The sequence below is a fragment of the Leiobunum rupestre genome, chromosome 2 (assembly GCF_980474605.1).
Source record: "Leiobunum rupestre chromosome 2, qqLeiRupe1.1.hap1, whole genome shotgun sequence".
Classification (NCBI taxonomy): domain Eukaryota; kingdom Metazoa; phylum Arthropoda; class Arachnida; order Opiliones; family Sclerosomatidae; genus Leiobunum; species Leiobunum rupestre.
In genome coordinates, this window is record NC_143385.1 from 66,367,999 (window position 1) to 66,391,625 (window position 23,627).

At 35.1% G+C, this 23,627-nt stretch overlaps 1 protein-coding gene across 6 annotated transcripts in view; it reads left to right on the forward strand.

The window, feature by feature from the left end:
* The window catches only part of rdgA (retinal degeneration A), a 275,480-nt gene extending 252,119 nt beyond the window's left edge, over positions 1–23,361 (forward strand). For 2 of the 6 annotated variants that reach the window (XM_090166205.1, XM_090166207.1), the window contains exons 2-19: positions 8,687–8,765; positions 8,827–8,910; positions 8,993–9,070; positions 9,133–9,291; positions 9,607–9,759; positions 9,826–9,897; positions 10,401–10,585; positions 10,645–10,819; positions 12,654–12,870; positions 12,944–13,136; positions 14,452–14,557; positions 14,621–14,992; positions 15,486–15,561; positions 15,801–16,125; positions 18,121–18,178; positions 18,854–19,011; positions 19,864–20,027; positions 21,454–23,360. In XM_090166205.1, coding sequence (XP_090022331.1) covers positions 8,687–8,765; positions 8,827–8,910; positions 8,993–9,070; positions 9,133–9,291; positions 9,607–9,759; positions 9,826–9,897; positions 10,401–10,585; positions 10,645–10,819; positions 12,654–12,870; positions 12,944–13,136; positions 14,452–14,557; positions 14,621–14,992; positions 15,486–15,561; positions 15,801–16,125; positions 18,121–18,178; positions 18,854–19,011; positions 19,864–20,027; positions 21,454–21,503 — 2,704 coding nt within the window. In that variant the 3' untranslated portion in view covers positions 21,504–23,360. Of the gene's footprint in view, positions 1–8,686; positions 8,766–8,826; positions 8,911–8,992; positions 9,071–9,132; positions 9,292–9,606; positions 9,760–9,825; positions 9,898–10,400; positions 10,586–10,644; positions 10,820–12,653; positions 12,871–12,943; positions 13,137–14,451; positions 14,558–14,620; positions 14,993–15,485; positions 15,562–15,800; positions 16,126–18,120; positions 18,179–18,853; positions 19,012–19,863; positions 20,186–21,453 lie in introns of those variants that run through there. The other 4 variants (XM_090166209.1, XM_090166210.1, XM_090166206.1 and 1 more) reach the window with 4 other exon arrangements.
* The last annotated feature ends 266 nt before the right edge of the window (positions 23,362–23,627 follow it).

Consider the following 23,627-nt stretch of genomic DNA (forward strand, 5'->3'; position numbering starts at 1 on the left):
CCATGCTGGTATAATTTTTTTTTCCAAATTAAAATAGCATGGGTTATGACTGACGTATTAACTACGTCATGCTGCCTATTTAGAGTGACGTGGTGCTGACCTCACGAAGAATGTAGTCGGGTTAAATGAGAATGGGGTTGACGTCACGAAGAATGTAGTCGGGTTAAATGAGAATGGTGTTGACGTCACGAAGAATGTAGTCGGGTTAAATGAGAATGGTGTTGACGTCACGAAGACAGTAGTCGGGTTAAATGAGAATGGTGTTGACGTCACGAAGAATGTAGTCGGGTTAAATGAGAATGGTGTTGACGTCACGAAGAATGTAGTCGGGTTAAATGAGAATGGTGTTGACGTCACGAAGAATGTAGTCGGGTTAAATGAGAATGGTGTTGACGCCACGAAGAATGTAGTCGGGTTAAATGAGAATGGTGTTGACGTCACGAAGAATGTAGTCGGGTTAAATGAGAATGGTGTTGACGTCACGAAGACAGTAGTCGGGTTAAATGAGAATGGTGTTGACGTCACGAAGAATGTAGTCGGGTTAAATGAGAATGGTGTTGACGCCACGAAGAATGTAGTCGGGTTAAATGAGAATGGTGTTGACGTCACGAAGAATGTAGTCGGGTTAAATGAGAATGGTGTTGACGTCACGAAGAATGTAGTCGGGTTAAATGAGAATGGTGTTGACGTCACGAAGACAGTAGTCGGGTTAAATGAGAATGGTGTTGACGTCACGAAGAATGTAGTCGGGTTAAATGAGAATGGTGTTGACGCCACGAAGAATGTAGTCGGGTTAAATGAGAATGGTGTTGACGTCACGAAGAATGTAGTCGGGTTAAATGAGAATGGTGTTGACGTCACGAAGAATGTAGTCGGGTTAAATGAGAATGGTGTTGACGTCACGAAGACAGTAGTCGGGTTAAATGAGAATGGTGTTGACGTCACGAAGAATGTAGTCGGGTTAAATGAGAATGGTGTTGACGCCACGAAGAATGTAGTCGGGTTAAATGAGAATGGTGTTGACGTCACGAAGAATGTAGTCGGGTTAAATGAGAATGGTGTTGACGTCACGAAGAATGTAGTCGGGTTAAATGAGAATGGTGTTGACGTCACGAAGACAGTAGTCGGGTTAAATGAGAATGGTGTTGACGTCACGAAGAATGTAGTCGGGTTAAATGAGAATGGTGTTGACGCCACGAAGAATGTAGTCGGGTTAAATGAGAATGGTGTTGACGTCACGAAGAATGTAGTCGGGTTAAATGAGAATGGTGTTGACGTCACGAAGAATGTAGTCGGGTTAAATGAGAATGGTGTTGACGTCACGAAGAATGTAGTCGGGTTAAATGAGAATGGTGTTGACGTCACGAAGAATGTAGTCGGGTTAAATGAGAATGGTGCTGACCTCACGAAGAATGTAGTCGGGTTAAATGAGAATGGTGCTGACCTCACGAAGAATGTAGTCGGGTTAAATGAGAATGGTGTTGACGTCACCGGAAATCAAGCTCACCACATATTATCCATTTACCATTGTTGGTAGCTCTAGTTGAACAGTTACGTAAAATAGACGTCAAACCCAAAACGATCAACGCCTTTAGTGAGAAAAATATGCGATATAAAAACCATGAATCCCAGCATTGAAGACGATCCAAAGAGCTCCTATTAAGCCTAAATAGTAGCCTAGCATTCTATGAATTACAAAACCAGCGCGTAAAAATAATAAAGCCTTACAAATAGCATGTGTTAATAAATGAAAATAAGCATGTGTGTTCCTTCACATGGTAGCAATTTAACTAGCGAAAGATCGGTAACTGATATAGCCGAGGCTTATTGAGAAACTTGAACTGTAGATTTTTCTCTAAAATAGTAAACTCTTCCGGTTAAGCCTGGTACGGGCCTTGGCTCTTTTCTCGTTACAACTGCCTTTTTGATCCTTTTAAAACCGAAAGATATTTCTTCCACTAAACCCTCAAAATCTGAAGATTCGCCGGCGATTGACTTGACCAGTTAAGTCTGCCAGAAAATTAGTCGCAGTTTCTTTTGTTTGGATAAGATTTATTTCTCGACGACGGATCCAGATGGCGCCATTCGCCCGATTTGAAACGTCAAAGACGAAATCCACTTCGAAAGTGGCATTAAGTACTTTGAAATGAAACCTAAGTTTCAACTTTTTCACTATTTATTGATACTTATGGAGAATGACTTAGTGGTCTATTTTTTCCTCATCGTAAGAGGGGGGGGGGGGGTTACGTCATACGCGTTGAAAGACGTAAGTTTTTGGGAACCAATAAGCTACCGGGTCGATTTGATTGACATTTAAGGGGAGAAGCATCCGGACAGCGTTGTCAGGTCCTGAAAATCAAATTACCGTATCAAAGCCAAAAAATTATCGGTTTCGTAAAACTGAAGGTATATATATATTTTGTGCGAAATACTAACGTTAAACTAGTGAAAACAAAAAATTTAATAACATTTAAAGTTCGACCGATTAAAAAAACGTTTAAAAGTCGCAGTTTTAATTGTTTTTCAGACAAAATAAGATAAATATCGTACATTATCGTACGTGGCAGCTGAATTATCGAAAAATGCGTACGCCATTGAAAATATCGTAGGTCCCAAAAATTAGCTCGAAATTATCGACGGTGTACGATAATTATCGTACGTCTGGCAACGCTGAATTACTGTTAGAGAATGATGTGGATTGGGATGAAATTTCCAAATAGTTTCAACATATTAATTATCCCCAAATATTGATGTGGTTTTCACGCAAATTTTATACAAGATGGAGGCCAAGGCTTTAGGCAGGGCGTTATGGTACTAGTGACGTCACGAGAATGTTCCCTACAAGTACAATCAAAAGTACAATAGTACTACCTTCCTACGCGGTATAACCCGGTCACCGGAAATTGGCTTCACAAGTCACTAGTTCACTTTTATCTGAGTGGGTCCTTGGTTATTAGATTAACTGATTATTATTATTGTAAATTTAGTACAAGAGTCATTTGGAGAAATTAGTATATTGTCGTTATTATCCTGTTTGGGTTATAAAGGTCCTATAATTCCTATAAAATCCTATATTTTCAAAAATGCCCAATAACATCCTATATTTTTATCAAAATCCCCAAAAAGTCCTTCAAAATCCAATAATTTTGATATTTTGCCCATTTCAAATCCCGCCACTCACAAATCAGTGAAATTGCTAGATTTAACTATAGGATAAATTCCTTTACAAAGTCATTCTAGTCTATACTTTTGTTATTGTTAACATGGTTAGCTACTAGTATATTTTTGTGGTAAAGTGGTTAAATTGTTTCTATTTTTTAAGGGAAAATCAAAGATTTATTAAATTATATTAATATAATTTATAATATTATAAAGTTAGTAAATGAAGTAGCATATATAGTCCTATAAAATCCTATAATTTTGAAAAAATAGTACTATATTTTGAGAAATATAATCCAATTTTTTCTATAATAAAATTGAATATTTGTTTGTGGAGCGTTATGAAACTAATCAGAGACTCAAATATCTAAATATATTTGTAGTCCAGGCATGGTAAAAGTGAAGCAATTTGTATGAAATTTTCAACATAACTAAATACGTTTATTGAAATAACAAATCGCGTGTTTTAACGCAGTAATATGAAGTTCCTTAAATTCCTCATTTTTCAAATGCTACAATAGGAGGTACGAGGGTGAGTTGCGGGTCCGGATAATAAATGGAGTCCAATTATACTAGGCCCCGTCTTTTGAGATCGCAGAAATCGAATTGAAGAGGCCATGTAGAAGTAGACTCAGGCGATCCGATCATTTTTCAAGGATTCCGGGAGCCAAGGCTTACGCTCCTCCAATACCGTTTCCTCAGATAGCTAAGCCTTAGCCTAACTCCCAAGGACACCTACCCGGCCCCAACCTCACCCACTCCCCGCCAACCTTTTGGATCTTCGCGTATATCCTAAATTATAATATTCTTAGAAGCAACATATTTCTAAACAAAGAGGCTGAAAAAATAAGGAGACTAAATATTAAAGTTTTGCGGTTTGGGATGTAACACTCTGTTTTTAGAAGGTATTGTCTTTATTTTCCTTCAAATTTTGAAATTGATGGATAACTTTGTTGTTACCCCTTTAAGTGGTTAGTTGTGTTTTTAAATAATGGAAATGTTGTAGTTTATACGCTTCAGTCAACCTCATTGCTTTTGGGAGTTTTTTTATTGTTATTTTATAGTTGTTTTCGTAGTTTTTACGTCTAATAGATGACGCTGCTAGATCGTATAGTTTCTAAAATGGGTTGTGTTTTAATATTGAAGTTGGCGATCTAGTTGTAACTTTACTGGTATTTCGTAGTCGTTTTCGTAGATGGCGCCACTTTACGTATGGTTGCCATTTGGGGTGGAACATCACTATCGCCATCTGCCGTTTATTAATTGAGATTCACATTTACACGAACCTTAAAATTACATGGTTATGGTGGATCACCTAATAGGCCTTTCTATTAAGTAACATTGGCCTTCTTGTTTCGATGTTGCTGCTGCGTCACGGGTGACGTATCGATGACGTTTTACTAAGAAAAACCCTGGACATCAGAGTAAATTCGACGAGGCACCCTATTTTTAAGCATAAACGTAACTGAACTTCTACGTATTTCGTGACGAATGAGCTACATAAAAACAAGTTCAGCAAGCGTAGCTTATTTTATTGAAAGGCCTATTTAACATTTATTCCAACATATATCAGAAGCTTAAGATAAATGGCGCTAGTTACGTTAAAAACGTCGTAGCTCGTGTTAGCAGACGCTTTTTCGTTTTAGAATATATTAATCGTTTCTGGAGGTACTTATTTGGAAATTCGAGATGAAAAACACGTTTTAACTTGTATTTATCGCCATCAACATAAGCCAGTACTTAACTTGTTTTCACTTTTCAGTACAGCGTTGCCAGTTCCTGAAATTCAAATTATCGTACCACAGCCAAACAATTAACGATCTCAGAAACAAATTATCGTACGCCTGAAAACTGGCGGTAGATTTAAATTGTGTGTGAAATAGCGACGTTAAACTTGTGAAATTTTTAATAACACTTTAAGTTCGACCGATTGAAAACTTGTGTTTAAAAATCGCAGTTTTAACTGGTTTTCAGTCAATTAAAAAAATTATCATACATTATCGTACGCGTGAGCTGAATTCGAAAAATGCATACTATAATTATAGTACGCCATTTAAAATATCGTACGTCCCAAAAAATATCTCGAAATTATCGACGATACGATAATTATCGTACGTCTGGCAACGCTGTAAATTCGGTAGCTGAAGTGTTAATGAAGTAAGAAATTATCTTGAATCCATTGAAATTACTTTTATTTTTATACTTAATTGCAAAAGTTTGAAATTTATTGTTTGAATAACTATTCCATCTATATGCAATACATGGCAAATATTAATATAGGTTAAAAAACCCGAATAGCGGCTTTTATAAGCTCTAGCGTTCTGCAAATGTCGTCCTCAATTCGGGTCGATAAATTGCAAATCTTTGTTTGTTCAGGTATAGGGTTGGGTTGGTAAGCTTTTATATTGACATTTAGTCTAAAGCTCATACAGAAAAGACCGGGTATTTACCGGAAGCGCCTAAATTTTTACAACCTAAAAATCAGACATATTTCACCCGCAGGGTCTGCTAAAACCATAAAAAACGGTTCATACTTGAGAGATTTCGTCGTATTTTCATATATTTTGGTCAGAAATTCACGACTGCAATAAAATATTTTGGTCAGAAATTCACAACTGAAATAAAATATTTTGGCCAGAAATACGGAACTGTAAGAAATAGAAAGACGCGTTTTTTGAAACGCGTTCCATTTTAGAAGTAGCAGACGTCTATCTTTGTTTCCCGCCAATTATTCACGTCGGTAGCGCCATCTATCAGATTGGCTCGGAACTACCGGATTTCCTTTCCGGCCGTAAAAGCCCCGAGAATAAAACTAGGGTAAACTTCTTAAAATAATAAGCGTTTTGTGGGGAATTGCGATGCTTGGTAAAGGAGAGTTCTTAGATCACTATCTGCGTATGCAAATTAAACTTATCCATTCATAACCCCCTTCTTTTTATTTAAACCGCGGTGGGGCCTCTTGGTTGGGTTGATTTTGATTAGTGGTTATGAATAATCTAGATGAGGGGGCGAATATATCTGACTAGAGTGTTGGGCATATTTAATACGTGACTTGGGGTTCAATCGTACTTTGTTTTTGCGTGCCCGGAATTTCAAATCGGTGGCAAAGAGTATAAAAAAATGTAACTAGGCTAAACTAAGCGAGTGATTTATCAGCCAAGGGCCTTTGAGCTCGCCCGAAAAAAATATCCCTTTCAGCTTCGTTGGTCTGGTTTGAGGGCATACATTTTTCTCCCAAGATAATATTGACTAATTTATGATAGACTCGCGCTAATTTTCGGTGATTATTTCTCTAGGGTTTAAATGAATTTATTTACCTAATTATGCATATTAGGTCTTTCTAATTATTTAATCTAAAAGTCTATAGTGTTAAATAGTAAATTAATGCCGTTAAAGTTAACGCTTGAGATAATTATAAAAGTTGATACATTCGAGCCGATAAAAAAATGTTAAAAACAAGTTCAAGCACATTAACACCATTTCGTATTGATGGGCCGCGTAGTGAAACCAGTAAACTACGAACCTCGGAGGTTCGTTATTTCAACACCTGTCTTATCATCCCGTGTACTGGTGTCGGTTATTCGGTTCTTATCGGTAAGCTGGTTTAACCAATTGAAACTGTTTCAATAACTTTTTTATTTGATAAACAAGTCGTAGATAGGCGCCGGAAAAAAACCTGGCTTTTGTCTCTCGCAAGTCAGTTTCGAGATAATGTGAAACGGATGCAACGTTGTTTTTTTTTATTCCTAGGCAGCAGTATTATATATCCGAATGAGGTTAAACTCGGTAATTTTCCCGTAGCTAAGCCTTGGTTATCGGTGAAAACGTTCGTGTCCTTTATTTCGGGGAGGCCCTCAATATGACAATGACTTCTTCGGCTCATATTTTTTGCGCGTTTTTTGGTGTTGTTGAGAAACCTCAAAGAAGGGTGCGTAAAACTAGTATTGTTGCGCGCAAAAATGGAGATACAAGAGCTATTGATTTTGCGCGTGCTAAAACACCTAAAAAGAAACAGAAAAGGTTTGCCAACTCCCCTCATCGGGGTTTTTTTTTGGTTTTAAAGAAGGTGCGCGTGTTTTTCCATCGAAGGCTTTATACCGAGGGTCGGACCAGTGTTTCCACTCTGCGGTCGAGATTTTCGCCTATTTTAGATGCAATTTTACCAGTGTTTTCGCCGGTCCTATAGTCGATTTTCGCCGCCGTTTTCGCTACAATTTTCCCCCCATAGATTTACCTTAATTTCCTTTATTGTTACTGCATATGTTTCTTCTCTTCATTTAAGATTTTATTTCTGTTTTTTCAAGATTTCGAAATTTTAGTACTTATTTTCTCTAAGATTTCGCAATTTTCAAGTTGATTTTAAAATTTTTTAAATAATTTTTTGTAGAATTTGTATGATTTTAACCAGTGTCCATTCCAAGCCATCACTTTAAACTCAGTCTTATTCTATTTTTTAAATTTAAAAATCTGTATATATTTAAAAAAAACGAAATAAATATTTAAAAAAAGGGGAGAATTGTAAATATTTTTAGTTTTAAATTGCACAATTTTATGCCAGTAGGCCTCCCTGGATGGCGCTTCTCAATTAGACCAATCAAAAGTCACTTTCCACATTGGCGTTATGTCATGTCAAATGGTTTATTCAAAAACTTTGGTTTATCTTTAAGTTTTAGGTGAGATTTAGGATTATTTGTTTATAGTTTGGGGATCGCGTCGTCACTATATTTCGTCATAAAATCAATGACATTATTAGGCGGGGCAGGGGGACGCCGGGGGAATAAATTTCTGTCGATTTATTGAACAATATGCCAAGGCTTAAATACAGGCTTTCCGCTACTTGCTTCGCCTTTTAGACTTTAGAGCGATTTACATGAGAAATGACGATCAATTTTTATACATCCGTTTTAGTTAAAGCGTTTTATTTCCTATCTATCCGAAACCCATTGAGACTATAAGTGGATATCTATCAATATTATTCAAGGCATACTAGCCTAAAGACAATTTATAATAGAGATTTTATTAAATTTAAAGTGAAATATAATCAAACCAAGTTGTTTGATCACGTAAATGCATGTGTATTATTTTGAATATAGTGTATGCAATGTACACTTATGTTGGGAACATTTTTACCCCCGATGTTGTAATGGGATTAGAAATTAACGAAGGGTAAAAATTTCACGTTTTTAAATAATACTACGGCTTAATTACGGTATAATTAGAAGGCTGTGCTTGTTTTGTTATGACCAGTTAATGAAAAAATTTATCATTCGAAAAACATTTTCAAGCAAAATTTAAGCTGCTTAGTTGTATAATTGATCATTGAAGCGCTTTAAGAATGTGCATGTTGGTTTCTCGTAGTTTGCTCAATTAGTAAATGCTTAGGCAATGAAAGCTTTTATTTTTGTTGAGTATAGCTTTCCACTGAATTTTATGATGTATTTAATACAACTACATTGACAGTGGGTGGAAAACTATAAAACTTGTTATGAAACTTTCATTAATGAATGTTTATTTTTTTCTTTTACAGAAAAGCGATCCAAGGTGAAATTAAAATCTCAACTCAGAATGGAGAGACAAGGAGTTTGAGAAGTACCCCTGATTGGAGTGTAAGTGGTTACTTGAATTTAAAATTTTAGTTGCATCAAGTATAATTGGTTTTTCAATTAGGAGTCTGCGGTTAACGGAGACCATCTGTGGGTCCCTACAAGTGCCTCCGGAGATATGTGCTATGTTGGAGAGAATGATTGCTCAGTATGTCTTATTTTAATTGTTCAGATATTGTCTTATTTTCATTACTATATCACTATAGCGGTTTTTTTATTCCTGAATTTAGAAGCAAGGGCCGCGGATGAAGTGTCCAGCCTGCAAAGTTATAGTTCACACAGGATGCATAAATATTTTAGTAGATAAAGTAAGAACGTATTAATTTGTTTAGTTTAAACATGTAACGTAATAGAATTTGATTTATTTCAGACAAAATTTGAGTGTAAAGAAACGTTTAAGGATGTTGGAATCAGGCAGTATCGTGAACAGACTGTGAATAAACATCATTGGGTTCATAGAAGGCATCAAAAGGGACGCTGTGATCAATGCGGGAAGTCATTTCAATCCAAATTATCATTTGGAAGCAAAGTAATAAAAGTTCTTACTACTGTCCTACGTAAAGTCTGGTTTTGATGACCCTTATTTGCATAAAAAAATTATTCCACTATTTAAATATTGGGTTTTAGTACTTAAACTGACGTTAGCCTTGGGCTGTCATTTTAGGGTCATGGCTAAGCCTTAGGCTGTCATTTAAAAATCCATGTCTAAGCATTAGTCTCTCGTTATCAGTCAGGCCATATGTAAATCTTACTCTCATTTCCAATCTATTTTTTTAAATTGGTTTTGTTTTCAATAACTTATAAAAATTAATTTTAAGACTAACCAAATTTTGCAATATTTTAGGAAATTGTTGCTATAAGTTGTTCATGGTGTAAAACGGCATATCACAATAAAGAGACTTGTTTTAGTATAAACCGGCTTGAAGAAACCTGCCTTTTGGGAACACACTCTAATTTAATAGTGCCACAGTCCTGGATTGTTAAACTGCCTAGAAAAGTATGCTCATCCTGTTCCAGAATATATCAAAATACCATCCGAATTTAAACAAAATTTCTTTCAAAGGACTCTTTTAAATCATCCATTAGAAGGCCACCCAAAAAAAGAGCATCTACAAAACGGAAAGCCAAGAAAGAGGTGAATTTACATTATCATTGTTTTGTTTTGCACTGTATTTGTTTCTGTTGAAACCATGGCAACTCCATTCCATTCCAAGCCAATAATTTTAAAACTCCTCATTATTAGTTTCTATTTCCTGTTTCTGGGCAATATATATTCCCTCCGTCCACCACTACAGTCTATTTAATTACTTTAAGACCCGAATAGACTCTATCATTATTGATTTTGTTATTGTGTTTCCACGAATGTTCAATAACCCCTTTATTAGTACTGGAGCTGCAGTGTTTTCCAATTAAATATCATTTGTTTACGATTGATATCGAACAGGCTTGGCGTTATGGTGTGCGGGGCCCTAGGCAGCAAGATATGAAATAAGAGTCCAAAAATAGTTCTACACTGAAAGTGGGGCCCCCGGAAAGCACTGTGAAGCGTGGGGCCCTAGGCAGTCGCCTCTCTTGCCTTGCCCTAACGCCGGCTCTGATATCGAGGTTTGGTTTTTAATATTTGGTATATTGTTAAAGGGTGAAAAAGATCAGTCCAGAACCTTTGCTATAAAGCCCATACCATCGGCCAACTCTAAACCTCTGCTTGTATTTATCAATCCAAAAAGTGGAGGAAACCAAGGAGCTAAACTAATGCAAAAGTTCCAATGGCTTCTAAATCCTAGACAAGTTTTTGATCTCTCTCAGGGTGGACCCTCTGCTGGGTAAACTCTCTTCTTCATTATAGTGACTGCTATTTGTTAACAATTATGGTCATTTTTAGGTTGGAATTATATCGTAAAGTTCCCAATTTAAGAATACTAGCTTGTGGCGGTGATGGCACTGTTGGCTGGTTGTTATCCGTGTTTGATCAGATGGGAATTTCCCCCTATCCACCTATTGCTATTTTACCTCTTGGGACAGGAAATGATCTGGCGCGGTCACTTGGTTGGGGGGGTGTAAGTATTGGCTATGGATCATTAAAGTTATGCTAGTTTTATTTTGACTTTCTCAAAAGATGATTAAAAATTTGTTATCTTTTAATCATGTTTAAAATGATTAAATTGTCATTGATATTATTCAAAATTATTAAATCATGATTAATTTTTAATCGTTAAATTATAGTTGTAAAGGTAATGAAAACTAGGCATGTGGGAGTACTCAGCTGGAAGCTCTAAAACCCTTAGTTGAAAAGCTCAAAAATTGTTCCAGCCTCAGATTGAGGCCTAGGCTTAACTTTCGAGTACTTGAAACTATTATTCTTACCAAGGTACTACTCCCGAGCTTTTAAAAATGGGAGAAAAGCTTCTAAAAAAATTCACTTTGATCCCGCTTTAAGATCTCTTATTGGGTGAGTTACAAATCCTAGTTGTTTCTGAATGGTCTCTGATTTTACATATATAAAACGAAACCAAAACCATAAGTTCCATAACGTAGGGTGCCCTAGCTGTTTACTGTCAGCTGTTTGGTGGTTCATCAGTTTTAATCCCTTGTATGGCCAGTTATTAATTTAGACTTCACAAATATGGCTTCAAATAAACTTAAAAGCTCTGGCAGTAAATAGTCTTTTAATGGAGAAATAGTAGAACCTCATGTGATGAAAGTGCTGATGAAATACAGCTAAGCCTAATTATTCGAGTACTCGAAACCCCCCTTTTTAAGCTAAGCCTAAAAGCTCGGAAGCTCCATAAAAGTGAAATTTTTCATAGTCGAAGCTCGGCTCGAAACCCGAAAATCAAGGCTCGCACATGCCTAATGAAAACTTATAAATGTTAAAGACCTGACCTGCGGTTCTAATTATATTAAAGCAAGTGTCTCCTCGCTCTAAAAATTTAAATAAAATGCTGCTGGAAGCTACTACTAGATGGAAGTACCTTCCAGCAGCTCATTGGGACTATTTCTATCATCTAATTATGGAAATGCGTACTGTTATACAGTATGTATATAAACAGGAGCCAATGACCAGGAGTCTTTAGCGGTTGCCGTGTTGGAAAGTCCCCGGGATCGGCAACGTAAAAATATGTTTCACTCGCCTTTCGCTTCTCCTCCTTTCCCCTCTAAATTCTCTCTGTCGTTCTCTCGGTTTCCCGAAGTCAGAGGCCACCTGCAATTTCTCCCTCTGGCGGCCTCGAGTGGAAGCGAATTATATTTTACTTCCTCTAATTATATTAAATTTGTGTAAGTTTCCCTTAATCGATGCAATATTTTTAATAACTCGTAGCTTTTCATTACAAATTTATGACAAGCTAGGTGGCTAGGATTATTAAAAATTTGCAATTCATTTTGTGTTATAAGAAAAATAGAAAAATCCCGGCATTCCAACCAATATCCCGTCTTATTAAGTAAGGCTCTATATGAATAGGGCCAGGAGAGATTCAGAGAAGCGCATTCCAACACCGGTTTCCTCTTTAGCGCTAGTTCCCTTTTTTCCCTCAAGAGTGCGCCCACCAAAATATTTTATCTCTGGCTCGGCTTGAAAATTGGGGGGGGGCCAAAATTTTAAAGAGAGAAGGCATGTAGGTCATTGCCGAAGCGAGCTCGAAAAAGCTCCCGCTTGAGGACTCCTGGTCATCAGCTCCTGATACAAATTAAAAAATATGCGCTAATGCTACTGTAATTTATGTTAAAGTGACTTTCACAAAGAGCAAATCGGCAACGTTGGTACTTAATTTCATTAACGATTATATCTTGAATAACTTGTTTCCAAGTTGTTGTAGTCTTATATGCAGCTGACACTTGCTTTAATTAAAAAGGCAAAAATTAGGTTTTAACCAATTTTACACGTTACTTCAGGGTTACACGGACGAACCAATATCCAAAATTCTACAAAATGTTCAAGAAGGTGAAGTTACGCAGCTGGACAGGTGGGACTTACAAGTAGAACCCAATTCAGATGCGGATTTGGCCACGTGCGAAGAGGGGAAGGCGAATATGCCCTTAAATGTAGTCAACAATTACTTCTCATTGGGTGTTGATGCCCATATAGCTTTGGAGTTTCATGAAGCTCGCGGTTTGTAATAACATTTTCAATATAAGGTTGGCTGTTTAAATTTAATTTGTCTCTATACCCTATACCATTTTAGAAGCCCACCCTGAACGATTCAACAGTCGTTTAAGAAACAAAGTGTTTTATGGACAAGCAGGAGGGAAGGATTTACTTCAACGGAAGTGGAAGGATTTGTGTAATTACGTTACTCTAGAGTGTGATGGAGTTGATTTAACGATGAGGTTGCGGGAGCTGAAAGTTCATTCTATTTTGTTTCTAAACATACCAAGGTTTGACTGAACTTCAAATTTGATTTGTCATGTATACTCTTGGAATCTCTAAGCACGACTGTTGTGGCCCTGAAAACTTCCATAGAAGTGGTTGTCGTCATAATCAAGCGACTTTTAAAGCCATTAATTCAGATGGCCGGGTTACAAAGTGTAGGAGGGTGGTGCTCCCTTCACTAATTATTACCGTTAAAGTAAGACTATTAGGGGTGTGCGAGCACTCACTTAAATCGAGTACTCGAATCGAGTTTGAGCTCGAGTACTCGGCTCAAAACTCGATAAGCCTTGTCCAGAAACTCGCTAAACTTTCGAGTTTAAAATGGGTTCAAGGTTAAACTCGATAAAGACTCGTTAAGCAGTTTTCGTATTAACGAGTTTCAGGGCTATGCGAGCACTCGTATAAACTGAGTACTCGATAAAAAATGGAAAAAAATCGCCCAGCTTTCATTCTTCTTATTGAGTTTCAAAAATATTACGTCATAGCTCTCCACCTATTAGGGCTCACAAAAAACATTCGACGTCATACTTTATCAGCTACTTTTTTTTCATTGGATCATGTGACAGATTTCGAATTTTAAATTGTCATGTGATGTTTAAAACAGCTAACATTGGCTGTGTTGTTTTATTTACTTAGAACCATTGTGTGATAATAAATATTATGCAAATTTTTTGTTTACGAATATTAGATCTTAGTTATCTAATTAACTCTTTTAATATTTTAAAACTCCCAAATGTAATGGCTCAATAAAAACTCGTTAAGAATTTTAAGACTCGTTAAGGGCTCGAAGCTTAGAAAAGGTGATATTTTAAAACTCGTAAACTCGCTAGGTTTTTCAAACTCGAACTCTATAAGAAAATTTATAAAAACTCTAACTCGACTCGGTAGTCAAAAATTGATACTCGCACACCCCTAAAGACTATCAAAGCCCCCTTAAGTTTGAATTTGGCATAAGGGCCCATAGATTCAGCGCTAGACAGGTGAGAGAGAAATCAAAATTAGGATCTATGTGACCTGGCGGAGGTAATGAACAAATCCTTCTAATCCCCCTCACCCTACCACCTATATTACCTCTTGCCATCTACGGTAGCATACATTGGGGGATTTGTGCATATGTTACAGTTTGGCCAGTTATTAGCATAAAGTTAGAATCCCATTGATAATGTATGTTGTCATATATAGCAGAGATTTTTGCTCATGCTGCAGTGGCATAGCCAAGATGTAGGTGTCTCTAGGTGCACATTCGCCTTAGTCCTTCCAAGTGTACATGTATATATTTACTTGGTCATAGTTTAGATAACATGTTTTATGCAATTTCAGTTACGGTGGTGGTACGAGGCCTTGGGGTAACGTTGGGTCGGGATTGGGTATGCAAAAGACAGATGATGGTTACATTGAAGTTATTGGTCTCACCACGTATCAGTTGGTAAGTTAAATTAGCACATTTTGGAAGTTCTTTTGTTAACTAAGCTAATTTTTCTTTCCGTAGCCTTTCCTGCAGGCGGGAGGTCACGGCACGTGTCTTGCTCAATGTTGCCAGGCTCACCTGGTGACGACCCGCACAATTCCTATGCAAGTTGATGGTGAACCCTGCAAGCTCTTGCCTTCAGTCATCGATATGAAGCTGCGAAATCGCGCTAACATGATGGCCAAAGCCACTAAACGAAGAGGGCCTGAACCCTCGGCACCATTGATGGAGAAACTCATGCTGGAGGTTCGGCGTCTCAATATGGCTGACTATGAAAACTATCATTATGACAAGGAAAAGCTACGAGAGCTTTCCATCCACCTTTGCCAGCTCTGCGTTAGTCAAGACACGTATTTGGAAGCTGTACGAGGGGAAATTAATAAGCTGATGGAGGTACATTTCATAAGTTTTACTATCTACAGTCACATGTTTAAAATATTTACAATATAAGTTAAGTATGACACTTCCTAACTGTAACAATTTCAAAACCATTCTTTTAAGTGATAGTAACGCGTTAATTGTAACGGGGACAATTATCAGAACCTTTCTTTAAAGGAATAGTGACGCGTTTATTGTAACAGGTACAATTATCAGAACCTTTCTTTAAAGGAATAGTGACGCGTTAATTGTAACAGGGACAATTATCAGAGTCTTCTTTTAAAGGGATAGATACGCGTTAATTGTAACAAGGACAACTATCAGATCCGTTATCAGGCCCGGTGAGATGAGATATGAGCCCAAAAAAGTTAGACACTGAAAGCAGGGCCCCTAGAAAGCACTGTGACTGTCAGGGCCCTAGGCGGTTGCCTTGCTCGCCTGGCCCTAACGCCTTCCCTGTCCGTTCTTTAAAGATTAACATTTCACGTTATTTATTCCTGTTTTGTAGGTGGATATAGTCTCGGCTGATACAGAAACAACGATATCTGCTCAAAAACTTTCTGCTGATTGGTGCTTCCTAGATTGTAATTATTTTTGCAATATTTTTTTAATAAAAATAGATGGCGCCACCAAATTATATATCTAGCTCCGTCTTCCTTTTGAAGTCACCTAGTTGTGTAGGTCAAATGTTGCGCCATCTATTTTTCTTACTACTATTATTGCTGTTTTTATGCAAATTGAAATTTTTAATTCCCTTTATCGTGTTAATTGGTAGGAGATGATCAATGATCTTATGCATATCAATATTCTGTTTATTCCCTAGCTTGTACTGCAGATCGGTTTTTCCGTATCGACAAGGCCCAAGAAAATCTTCATTATGTGATGGATATTTGCCAGGAGGATTTGTACATCCTGGATCCCGAAACACCTCCTGGAGGTATTCCTGATTTGGTTGAGACGACACCCTTATTGGGTCCTAGTTTGGACATCCCCTATGACAGTGGAGTCGATATCACTGCTTCTGGGCTAGACTCTGATTCAGGGTGCGTTGATGCTGCTGCTAGTTGTAGCAAAATCAGGCAAGAATCAGTTTCCTCTACGTCATCTGGTCCCTCTGAGAGCAGTAGTTCCAGAAGCGTTTTACCCAGGTAAACTGAGGTTTTTTATTTGTATTGTATTGCTTAGGGTAATTCCAGAAATTAATTAACAGGTAGTTTCAGAAAGTAATTGACAGGGTAGTTTCAGAAAGTAATTGACAGGGTAGTTTCAGAAAGTAATTGACAGGGTAGTTTCAGAAAGTAATTGACAGGGTAATATCAGAAATTAATTGACAGGGTAATATCAGAAATTAATTGACAGGGTAATATCAGAAATTAATTGACAGGGTAATATCAGAAATTAATTGACAGGGTAATATCAGAAATTAATTGACAGGGTAATATCAGAAATTAATTGACAGGGTAATATCAGAAATTAATTGACAGGGTAATATCAGAAATTAATTGACAGGGTAGTTTCAGAAATTAATTGACAGGGTAGTTTCAGAAATTAATTAACATGGTAATTTCCGAAAGTAATTGACAGGGTAGTTTCAGAAAGTAATTGACAGGGTAATATCATAAATTAATTGACAGGGTAATATCAGAAATTAATTGACAGGGTAATATCAGAAATTAATTGACAGGGTAATATCAGAAATTAATTGACAGGGTAATATCAGAAATTAATTGACAGGGTAATATCAGAAATTAATTGACAGGGTAATATCAGAAATTAATTGACAGGGTAATATCAGAAATTAATTGACAGGGTAATATCAGAAAGTAATTGACAGGGTAGTTTCAGAAATTAATTAACATGGTAATTTCCGAAAGTAATTGACAGGGTAGTTTCAGAAAGTAATTGACAGGGTAGTTTCAGAAATTAATTGACAGTGTAATTTCAGAAATTAATTAACAGGGTAATTTCAGAAATTAATTAACAGGGTGATTTCAGAAATTAATTAACAGCGTAATGGCAGAAATTAATTAACAGCGTAATGGCAGAAATTAATTAACAGCGTAATGCCCGAAATTAATTAACAGTGTAATTCCAGAAATTAATTAACAGAATTTATCGGATTGCAATTATCTACAATATTTGGTAGCAAATTGCCTATTTATCTGGTTCATTCTTGGTTTAACTCTCCCAATAACGATATTGGTAACTTCAAACTCTGCATGTCAGGATTTTGTAGGACAACAATGACAGGCTCAATGGCGAAATGTTCCCCTAAACGCAATTTTTTTCTGAAATTCATTCACAAAGCAGCACAAACATAGTCCTGAACAATTTTTACGAGAGGAAGACACTGGGATGTGGAAAACAGCCAGATCTAGACCCTATATTTAAACACTAGCGAAAATGCAGTTAATAATTTAAAACTTATCCGATAACTTTTGATTTGTTATATTTTATATAATAATTATTTGCTATCATATATTTGCGTTATTTGCTAATAGAAAAATTTGTGTTGATAAAGAGACGGGCAAAAGTTTGGGAAATCGCTTCTGATGAAACTAAATTTCAGAAATGGAATGTAAAATTTTTAGAGTGAAGTGTCGAACCCTCTATTTACTGTCATTAATATCCCGAGCATCAAATACCATTAGAAATTTAAATTTTTAAAAATTGAGAAAGTTAATTAATGCTTGGAAGTGGTAAATATGTGTTGTTTGAAAAAGATATGTAGGCAACTTGTTTTAGGCGCTACATAATGCTTGTTAAATTAATCTTTACACCTATAACACGTTTATTAACGTTATAAATCATTAAGTGTTATCTTTGTTCTTATCAAAAGCATCAGTAGTTTGGAGTTCCTGAGTACGGCCGCCGCCGAGTAAGACCCCAATTCAAATACACTGGTGTTGTTCCGTATTTAAAGTGCTTTTTTTAGATCAATAATGCCATGATCGTGGACTGAATTTTTATACTTAGACCATTTTGTTCTGCTTAATTATTGTTGTATAATTTTATATTATAAGTTATTGCCAAACTGCTCTTATGTTTCATTTTTATATTTTAGAAATATTTGCATTACGCCGGTGCTTTTTTTATATTTATTTTAATTGATATTCTGCTAATAATTTTGAACTTGTTTACAGAATTGAGATGCCGTCTAATGATATCATTGTTGCTGCCAAAACTAACAACCTTACAAAGGTACAGTGTTGTCTTTTTACCACTGGGGAGGGGAATTTCAAACAACGGTCAACAGTAGTTGGCTTAGAAAAATGTCCCATTCGGCTTAAAATCTAAATTGAGTTTTAAAAGCTGTAAATCTTAATATTAGAAATAAGATTATAGAACGGAAAGAATCGCATGTAGAAAAATGTATTGGCAATCCGAGCAATCTGAAAATGTTGCTCTTGACTTGTGAGATGGAGCAGCTCAGATCAACAGGGTTCGTACGGAACCTGTATATCCTGGATAAGTCCGGGATTTCTAAATTGAGAAAAAAGTCAGGGATTTAAATAATATCCTAAAAAATCATGGGGAAGGCAGGGATTTTATTAGTCCCGAGAGAGGAGAGAGGCAATCTCAATATGCTGATAACAAATATAATTAATTTAGTGATATTTAAAAAAAAATGGTAAGGGATAACCTGGATAAGTCAGGGATTTGAAATCCAAAATTTTCATACGAACCCTGATCAATCCGCGATTGAGCAACAGGTCAATGGAAGACAGGAATCCATCTCGCAGCTGCCCCTTTTTTTCCCAATGGAATACATTTCTCTTTTCGGTGCAATCTGAGACCACTCGGATCAGCCCAATGGAAAATGCTATGTTTTGGGTTATTTTTCCCATTTTCATTAAAATAGTTTTATTTCAACAGTTAGAAGAGCTACACAGCAACGGTTTTAGCCTTCTGTCACAAGATCATTACGGCATGACCGCCTTACATCACGCATCCAGGTGTGGATTTCAGGAAACTGTACAGTATTTAATTTCAAACGCTCCCAAATCCATCCTGGATATGCCTGACTATGAAAAGTAAGTTGGTTTTCTTTCTTTTATTGAGAATCAAAATGATTTGTCCATCTTTCTTATAATTCTAAATTTCTGGTAGTTTAAGCGCTTAATCATTTGATTTGGTATAGATGGTAATCAAAAATTACACAGTTACAAAGCATTTTAAACAAATTACAAATTGCTGTTTATAACCATGAATTTTCACTTCACAAGCATTTGAAATGTAGTTTTTGTTAAAATAAGAATTTTTTTAAATACTTATGATGTGAAAATTTTATCAAGATTTTTTAAAATTGTATTTTAAAATACTTTAATTTTCCAAAAAATATCTTCTAGTAAATTTTATAAATCCACTATAAATTTCTTATTTTCCCCATAAATGTTTTAGCTTATTTTTATGGTCGCCGTGCAATTAAAATCCACTATAAATTTCTTATTTTCCCCATAAATGATTTAGCTTATTTTTATGGTCGCCGTGCAATTAAAATCCACTATAAATTTCTTATTTTCCCCATAAATTTTTTAGCTTATTTTTATGGTCGCCGTGCAATTAAAATCCACTATAAATTTCTTATTTTCCCCATAAATGATTTAGCTTATTTTTATGGTCGCCGTGCAATTAAAATCCACTATAAATTTCTTATTTTCCCCATAAATTTTTTAGCTTATTTTATAGTCGCCGTGCAATTAAAAATTTTTGGGATATTTGACATAAAATGTCTCCTAAAGATTTTATAAATGGCCAAAAAAAAATGTACTAAAAATGGGAAATTTTTTAGTTGATTTATAACTGACAAATATCAAGATAATATACTTAAAATATTTGAAGACGTTTTTGTTGATTGTTTCTTGAAAATACCCATCTCATTGCAGAGGTCAGACAGCGTTACACAAAGCAGCGAAATACAAGCAGCCATTAATTTGTTGTATGCTGATCTCGGCTGGTGCCTCTCTTAGTCTTGTGGACAAACAGGGTCTTACTCCAAGGCAACTAGCGCTGCTACAAGGAGACGACAGCTTGGACATATATTTACGGGGTCAGTGATTTCAATTTACCCTCAATGTTTGATGTTAAGCTTTTGCATGTGCCTGGTCGTTGGTTCGCGGCTTTAGCTTATGTGCTGAGTGAGAAGTTTGCTTTTGTAATTTTTGAAAAGTGTGTAATTGACCATAAATTTGCTCTTTGGTGTTTCAATGCTTTCGTTTATGTATTGGCCTTAAAGGATGTGGAACAACTTCCCAACATTGTCCGTAATGCCATTCTTTAAAGACCCACAGAATCGTTTTAATTTTAAGAGTGGGACTAAGTAATAACATTTTTTGATAAGCGAGAAAATATGCCGTGGTCACGTAAAGGAAAAGAAGTAGCCTTAACTAAAATTCATCCCTAAATGTTTCAAACGATTCTGTGGACCTTTAAACATGTATAATTTTACTCTAGTGAAGAATCCAAATATTTTGTTTTGTGATATGATATTGTAGGACTTGGTATTTGAATACTTCCAGGAAAAAAAAATTATTTAATTATACAGGGTTGCCACACGGCATGGAAATTTAGGAATTCGGTATAAGTCAGGGAATTCCATTTTATCTCGAAACTTTTTAAGGTAATTTTACACTGACAAATTCTGTGATGATTATTTAGTTCCTTGAAAGTTTTGCTAATTATTTTAACGTCACACGTTGCAATAACATTTGTACTGAAATATTAGTTGATTTTAGTTAATTAACTTCTGATAAAAGTAAAATATAAAGATAAAAATTGTCCAATTTTGGGTTTCTAAAAGTCAGGGAAAATCTATTAATGGTCAGGGAATTTGATTCTGAAAATATTGTAGCAACCCTGTTGTAATGATCACTGATTGATATTAATAGCTCAGTGTTAATGCATCTTCTTTAAGATAACTGCCCAAATCACCTATGAATTAGTGATTATTAAGGAAAATTTATTAGGTACAATACTGAGAATGTACGAGTCAACTCGTTTACAGTCGCAAGAAATACTAGCTAGGCCAAATTGAAAATGACAATTCAAATCAAAATGGGACACCATAATTTAAAATCTACCTATTATTTTGCCATTTATGATTAATTTAAATTAAATTGTTAAATTCAGCGTTTATTATTGCACACACTAATTTAAGAGTTAAATGGAATTTTCTTAAAGATCATACATTTCTCGAAAGATAAAAGAATACATTGGAAAAAAGTAGAATTTCAGTTTGAGGGAAGAACATTCTCAATAATCTTAATAAGTTCTTGGTAGCGGGAGGGGGGGGGTGGCTCAAAAGTTCTTTCACATTTTTATTGGTTTTTTCTTTCTGGGATAAGTTATGTATAGAATTAATGCATGGTATATGTTATGCTTATTTAGCTTCAAACCTCTTTTGCACAAAAATAAACCAACGCCCCAATTTCACTTGTAACATTTTCGCATAAAAATATAATTTTTGTAATACACAGAACAAGAAGTGCGTCAACAAAGTGGTAGGGATAAGGAAACGAGGGTATGAAAACTACGATGTCGATGATTTCATCGACCTTGTACACTTTTTAAAATCTCGCCTGTGAAAGAGAAATTCTGGTTCCTGTACGAAAACAAGTTGTATATTAAGCCCAACATGCCATTTGAACGACTTTTTCTTGATACAAAAAACATAAATTCAAAACACAAATATAAAAATTACCGAACAAAATTAGTACTGTAGATTCGTAAAAAATCAAATGAAAAAATATAAAAGCAAAATTTCTTTAAACTTTAGGTAATTTTGAGGTGTAACAGATAAAATTCTGGGGTTTTGAGTTCGGTAATTAAAATCTAAAATTTTACTACGCAAAATAACGGTGAAACATTATCTGGTCAACTTTTCGATTTACGATTTAAAAAAAAATCGTGAAAAAGGATATACTTAGTCAAATACATTCCATACACAAACATACGTCTACACGCTGATTTTGTACGTCACGAACTCTAATAATTAACGTATTTAAAGAAGAATATAAAAAAAATTTATAAATTAACCATATAAAACAAACATTTTTGAAAAAGTTGAAAAATTATTGTAAATACTTTTTTTTGGCCAATCGTGTACCATAGAGTATATAAAAATTGCACTAAACAGTTAGTTTTTATCGAATGTACGAAAATATATTTGGGGGGAAATAATGGAAAATTAAATTTCGTTTAAATTTTAGGCTTTTAACAATAAAAATCTTTCGATGCGTGCTTTATATAATTTATCGCTATTCGAAATAAAAAAATTAGTTGGCTTCTATATGACATCGCAAAATGAATTCCCTTAAGTGTTACAAAAATAAATTTAACTATGAAGCCTAATAATGCCTTGCAAAAATCATTAGTTTTTAAAAACAATTAGAATCAAGGCTTGTCTTAGAGCCTTAATTTTAATATCAATGTATCATCAAAAGTAAATGATATAGAGTAAACAAGCTTACTGATGATGACAAGAATGATTACTCAATATTTATTCCCTGCCTTAAATGACTTTTAAAGTTAGGTTTAGTACCGTAAGCATTTCCTCAAGCCTTGGTTTAGAGTGAACCCCTGTTGGCTTTCGATGGAAGTGACTTGCTCCAAAGAAGTCAATATTCAGTGCCGAGCCAAACCAATTTTTAGCTATGGTGACTTTCCATGATTCCACCAATATTTTGATAAAGAAGAATTGCTTTTTTTAAAAATCATTCTAAAGATTATAAGCAAATAAATTTTATTCGCTTCAAATCGTCGACCCTGTTTACTCCTGATTATTTTCTTTTGACTTTGCGCATGTCATTTACGAAGCGATAGATCAGGTGCTTATATGAAATTGTGCCCTTACACTTTAACCTTACAATGATCACATATTCCTACCATGAAGGTGCCTCGAATAATATTTAAAAAGAAAACCAAATTATTAGCTGTTATTTAAATACTCGCTAATAATACCCGGTTTATATCTTAAGACACTGCTGGTTTATTTTCTGATGATAAAAAAGTGTGAAATTAAAAAGATGAAATGGAGTTTACGGCGAAAGTTCTAAAAGTGCGTTACTCGCGCCAACGTAATCTCCATTGTTAAAGTAGTTTCTTTGAAACTGATAATATTTTCATGTCATTTTATCAAGAAAACGGGACATTTTTTATTTCAATTATCAAATCTGTCACTGGCTAAATCAAGATGGTTTTTAATTTGAAAATCCTCATTTTTCAGTTGCAGTTACAGTAAATTAATTTAAATTGTAAGAAATATTATTTCATTTCAGTTTGTAAGCATATAGTTTGGGCTAGTTTTATAGTGAAACTAAGGGAAGCTTAAAAAAACTGACTTTTTTAAAACATTCTTTTTACTAATTTTATTTAAATATATTCACAATTGAAATTTGTTTCCAAACTACAGTCATAATTCATTACTCATGTTTTTCTATTGAATTATCAATAGAAATTAATTTAAAACATTAATTTTTAATCATAATTGCTTTGTTTTATTTTAATTATATTAATTTCAATATTTGAGGATTTTTGATTTAGCCATAAAATTTTCGAATACTAACTGCGAAATTTGAAAATTTATTAATATTGAAATATATATTAATGCCAGTTTAACTGAAATATTCGATCATATGGGATGTATCTCAAA